This window comes from Anguilla anguilla, chromosome 17 (genome assembly GCF_013347855.1).
Source record: "Anguilla anguilla isolate fAngAng1 chromosome 17, fAngAng1.pri, whole genome shotgun sequence".
NCBI lineage: Eukaryota > Metazoa > Chordata > Actinopteri > Anguilliformes > Anguillidae > Anguilla > Anguilla anguilla.
In genome coordinates, this window is record NC_049217.1 from 3238365 (window position 1) to 3244364 (window position 6000).

General features: G+C 50.7%; 1 protein-coding gene across 1 annotated transcript in view; it reads left to right on the forward strand.

The window, feature by feature from the left end:
- Positions 1-3680, forward strand: part of LOC118216782 (LIM and SH3 domain protein 1-like) — a 37985-nt gene extending 34305 nt beyond the window's left edge. Inside the window, exons 5-7 of the mRNA XM_035398268.1 lie at positions 1109-1175; positions 2104-2303; positions 3465-3680. Of these exons, the coding sequence (XP_035254159.1) occupies positions 1109-1175; positions 2104-2303; positions 3465-3638 (441 nt within the window). The 3' untranslated portion in view covers positions 3639-3680. The remainder of the gene's footprint in view (positions 1-1108; positions 1176-2103; positions 2304-3464) is intronic.
- The last annotated feature ends 2320 nt before the right edge of the window (positions 3681-6000 follow it).

A 6000-nucleotide genomic window follows, 5' to 3' on the forward strand; every position in this document is an offset into this window, starting at 1 on the left:
ATTGAAAAAGAATTCTGGGAAGTACTGTGACAAGCGCGATGTTGAGATAGAAAAGGTTTCATTGGCAAATGGTTGAGTTCGGGTAAGCCTCACCTGTGCTGATTCACCTGGGTGTTTTTTTGGGGGGGTGGGATAGCATGCTGTCACTCACCCCTGCGTCACACCCTGACATCATTACCCCAGACAGGTGCTGCCCCCCTCCCCACTTTCTCTCTCGGTCTCTCTGCTCTTTGACCGCTTCTCAAAACGTGCGCTGCGCTGTTGCTCGGTAACGTCAAACTCACGTGACTGCCGGTGATGATGTCACTTCCTCTCACGGTCCATTTCTTTCGCCAAATAAAAGAAAAAATGGGTTTTCAGCTCAGCCTCAGGACTGAAAACCGGTAAGGGAAACGTGAGGGCAGGTCTGGAGACCCCTGCTGGCCGCTTCGGTGAATGACATCTGAAGGCTTGCGTGGAAAACTTGCACTGGTTGTGATTAAATCTGACCGTGTGTGATGTGAGTGTGTAAGTCAGTGATGGATGTGATGATGTTCACAGCGCTGTAGAGAGGTGTGGCTGCAGCCTGTTCTCAGAACATCCCACAGGGCGCAGTTTCTAACAGGCCGTACAGAATCTGGGCCCAAGTCTGAAGGGTGCATTCTGAATCGGATTTGTGAAAACAAGTGATTTGTTCCAGATACTGGCATACGTTAAATATATGTGTGTGTGGTAGTGTGGTTCTGTGTGACTGTGTGTGTGTTTGGGGGGGGGTACTGTGTGTGTGTGTGTGAATGTGTGTGTGTGTGTGTGTGTGTGTATTTAGGGAGATACTGTGTGTGTGTTTGGTATGTGTATGTGTGTGGGGGGGGGGAGGGGGGGGTTTGCCAGTAATCAGGTCACTACAACTGGTCTCTCTTCATTCAGAGGTACGGAACTTTACCTGTCTGCTCAACAAACCGGAATATTCCTGTGCACCCTGTCTGTGACCCTCTGGGCATTCTGAGATGAGAGACTCCTGACGTGTCAGCGTTTTTCACTTCTGAAATTTTGTGTGTGTGTCTGTGTCTGTGTCTGTGTGGGTGTGTCTGTGTCTGTGTGTGTGTGTGTGTGCGTGTGTGTGTTGCAGATTAAGTACCATGAGGAGTTTGAGAAGAGCCGAATGGGAGGAGAGGCTCCACAAAGCCCGACTGCAGGTAAACGTAGATCTGTACATATGAACACACATGCTCACACACATACACAACACACACACACACACACAGTTTACACACACACGCACACACACGCCCACACACACACGCGCACACACACACAGTTCACACACACAGTACACACACACACACACGCGCGCGCACACACACACCCACACACACCGACATACCACACACACACACACACACGCACACACACACACAGTTTACACACACACACACGCGCGCACACACACACACACACACGCGCGCGCGCGCACACACACACACACACACAGACACACCCACACACACACTGACACACCACACACACACACACACACACACACACACTGACATACCACACACACACACACACACACACACACACTGTGCCGCCTCTGAGCTGCAGCCTGGCCTGCTGTGCCGGAGGTTTTTAAAGGCTGCGGCACCAGGTCCCGAGTTTCCACACGAGCCTCCAGTTCGCACCGTTTCCAAACGCCCACCTCTGGTGCTGCTCGAAGCCGATTGGGCCGGGGGAGGGTGGAGCAGACCGTTCGGTTTTATGAGCGACAGAGATCCTCGAGCGACCTCCAGCCTCGAGACGCTAGAGGTTAGAGGTCCCAAACCGTGGATCGGGATCCACCGTTGGGCCCCGCAAGGGGTTAGGGTGGGCTGTGAGGTCACATGACACGAATGACCTCAAAAACGCACCTGTTGCACGCACTATTGCGCTAATTACAGTGGAATCGTTTTTATATCCAACGTTCGGTCGTACGTCCCCCTTTATTTTAATTAGGGGGCAGGCGATGGGTTATACGTCGGGTTATTGAGTGTGTTATTGGCTCATAAAAAGCTTGCTGTCCCGGTCTTATTTTTTTGTTGTAATTTCACCCTCCGTCTGTGCGTCTGTGTGTCCGTGTGTCCACAGGGTATAACCAGCAGCCCTCCCCTGGCTACCAGTCCCCCACCAGCTACCAGCCCTCCCCCGGGTTCCAGTCCCCAACCGCCTACCAGCCCTCCCCCGGGTTCCAGTCCCCCACCCTCTACCAGCCCCCCGCCGAGCCCGTTCGCCAAGCTGCGGCTGCGCCCGCGCCTTCACCTGCGCCTGTACCGCCACCTAGTGCTGGGGTGAGGAACTGCATGTCAATCTCAATGTCTCTCCTGTCCAGGGTTTTTTTTTTTTTTTTTTTCTTTCTTTCTTTCTTTTTTCTCTCCCCTTTGACAAATCAAGAAATACCGAAAAACATTTTCAGACCCTAAATGTCTCTGAGGTTACTGTTATTTGACTTTATTGCAGAATGTTCTCCCTTCTGCGGTCTGCTGTTAGAGGTCATAAGCTGTTGATGCACGTGCTTATTTTGGGTCTTAATTCCTGATTAATCTGCAGAAAATAAGTAAATGATCCCTTCTTCCTGGCCCTGTCTCTGTTTGCAAAAGTTCCATTTGGTCCTTGGTCGGCCATGTTTGGAAAAGACCCTGAGTCTGAGTCAATTCAGTTCAATTCAGTTCAATTCAATTCAGGTTGCTTTGAATTGAGTCTCTCTCCGTGTGTGTGGAGGAGCCTGTGTCTAACTCCTGTATGTGTGAAAGCACTTAGGCATTGGGTTAAATGCTGCTTTATCAACTTTATATGTTGAAGCGATGCTTGGCCCTGACTTTTGCTGGGGCAAAAGCAGTGTTGTGGTCTGCTTTGAACTCTTTGCCTGTGTCTGTCTCTTTAGAAGGCACGCTGGACAGTTTGTTCGGTGCTATTTGTCTGTCTTTCTCTCTGTAGAAATAGTACCGATCTGTGTGTCTAAGCTGTCTGTCTCTATATCGTTGTAGCTGTCTCTCTGTAGATGTGATACCGGACCGTGTGTCTAATGCTCTCTCTCTCTCGGTAGCTATGGTCAGGGGCATGATTAAGGCCAGAGTCATGGTAGAATTCAGGTACTATAAGGCCATGAGGACATTAGAAGTTTTTAAGAGTGTATGGGGCTATAGGGGAGCAGTATGCTCAGTGGTGGAAGGAGAGCTTCAGTTTGCGGAGGGCATTGGGTGACTGAGTAGGGGCGGTTTTTATTTTCTATTTTTTTGCCTTTGGTTTTGTACACTTGAGTGATTTTTTGGTCGGTAATGTGTAAAAATTGGGTTTTGAAATCGCCATTACACTGAAAAATAAAGGATTGTTAAAATTCAATTCTCTCTCTCTCTCTCTCTCTCTCTCTCTCTCTCTTTCTCTCTCTCTCTCTCTCTCTCTCTCTCTCTGCCCCCCTCTCTCTCTCTCTCTCTCTCTCTCTCTCTCCGCAGAAGCGATTTCGGGCCGTGTACGACTACACGGCGGCCGACGAGGACGAGGTGTCGTTCGCGGACGGCGACGTGATCGCGGACGTGCAGCAGATCGACGAGGGCTGGATGTACGGGCGCGTGGAGCGCACGGGCCAGCAGGGCATGCTGCCCGCCAACTACGTGGAGGCCATCTGAGGGGGGGAGAGGGGGATAGAGGAGGAGAGGAGGAGGGGAGAGGGGGAGAGGGGGAGGGAGGGAGAGGAGGAAAGCCCCGTGCCATCTCGTTTTAAAACACGCTTTTGTCTTTACTTTCGCCGCTCGGTTCGTTCTGGTTCTCTCCGCGCCCCGAAAACCGCTCGGTCACATCCGCTACATCCCACCCCCCCCCACTGCCCCTCCCCCCCCCCCCCCACTGTCCTCCCGCTGGCCTCCTGTACGGCAGGGCGTCCGTCTGTCCGTCTGCGTTTGCCTGTCGGTCCGGCTCAGAGGTGACACCTTACAGTCTTAATGCACACAGAGATCTTTCGGCTTAAACCCCGCCCCCAAAGCACTTCCAACTGCCACACCTGCTCCGAGGTGAATGAAAGTCTTAAACGCGATCAGGTGACCGAACTCCCTGTCAACCAACATGCGGTTGCCATGACAGAAGGGGGGGGTTTTGTGGAGGGGGAGCGGTCCTAGAAATTCTCCCACGGGGACAGCGCAGGTCCTGCATTCGCAAGGCATCTCGCGTAGGGGTGCTTTTCCAGGATCAGTTTTGGCTTTTGACTTTAAATGCATAAAATTAGCATGTGGACGGGAGAAGACTGATCTCAGGTCAGCCCTCCTGCTCCGAGACGCTTTCTGAATACAGGCGCAGTTCCTGCCTCTTGGAAAATTGACTAGCTTGCAGCTGTCTGTGCTAACACCCCCCCCCCCCCCCACACACACACACACACACACACACCCCTTGCTGTGTGGCTATTCTCCAATCAGGATCAAGCCATCCAAACTGGCGGCTCAGCAGGGAATCCCACCTAAAGTACTTAATGCATTCATCACTTGTCTCCATACATTCCATTCATCCATCCCGATACCCCTTTGCTGCTGCCCGTCTAATAGAAAGATTTTATATATTTATATCTCTATCAACGGTCTTACTTGTGGCTAGTGTGTCCAGCAAAGCATTGTGGGTATTGTAGTAAAACTGGAACTACGTCTTAACTGAGAAGCACCCCCAGTTTGGCACGTCAGAACTACTGTGAGAGCTCCATTGGCTCACACCGTTTGCCGCGGTGCAGGGCCTCGCCCCTCCCTGTCTGCGCCATATTGGAACCGCAGTACCTGTTAAAGTGGAGGAAACGAGAACCAACCGGCTTCACCGGGGGGCGGAGCCTGTAGACACGGGGTAAATGTCAGACTCAGACTAAAATACTGTTTTTTTTGTTTGTTTGTTTGTTTTTTTTAATCGTCATGGCGCACTGAGGGACAGCGCGGCGGTAGTGCTTTGCGGATTGTTTATATTATTTTTGTGCTCGTGGCCTAAAATGCCTTCAGCTTTGTAAAAAAAAATAAACAAGATTTTCTTATTTTTCTTATTGGTCGTGGGGCATCGGGGGGGGGGGGGGGGTGTTGCTGCAGCATTACTAAACCCCGCCCTCAGCCCCCCAGGAAAAAAAAAAAAACTAAACACAAGACTAGAGCAGTCGGGAGAATGAAAGCCAAGCACACTTCTGAAAAGAGGAATTCTAAGTCACTTGTATCATTCCCTAATTTTGTTACGGAGAGTCGCTGTCCCGTGTGACAGGTGTGATGCTGTGGTGTGAACCGAACAAACAGCGATAAAGGTTTTTGTTTAACCGTTACTTGTTGCTTTCTGTCATTCCTGTACCGTCGCTGCACGTTTGTCTCGTACGTCGTTCTCTTTCTCCGTCGCATTGAGAAAAAGATTCTTCCGTCCCGCTCTCAAGAAAGGGACAGAAGAAAAAAATGTTTTAATTCAGTTCAGCTGTATCAAAATGTACAGTGGAAGGCCTTTACGACAAATCTGGCGGACGTCTGAACTTGTATCCACGGAAACGTGATCTAATATTCCGGTCTCTGCCTCAGGCTTGTGTAACTTTGGACTGTCTGAGTCACACATACTCCCATGTACCTGTTTTCTAAACATTGCCTTCGATTGAGGAACCTCATTCACATTATTTCAAAGGATCGAGTGTCCCTTAATGGCCTTATTTGCATCTTAAATTCTCCCCGGAGAAAGGTCTACTTTCCTATTAATGGCTGCCTTTACTCTTGAAGTTCAGTGAGTGCCGGATGCAGACTTTGTCTGACAGGAAGTTGCATCAGCTTCGTTAACATAAGTGGGCTTTTCAGGCACTATTTCACAAAAGCATCACCCTGAATAGTCTCCGGTGGGTATTCTGCCCCCTTCGTGTTTACTTGGGGCACGGTACCCGCAGTGGGCTCATTTGCCGCCACCCCCCCCCACCCCTCCAAAATCAGTTTGTAGCCATGGGAACGCGTGAGGTTCTCCCCAGTTTTGGCGCTGTAGAGTCCCTCCCTCGGATAATAAGAG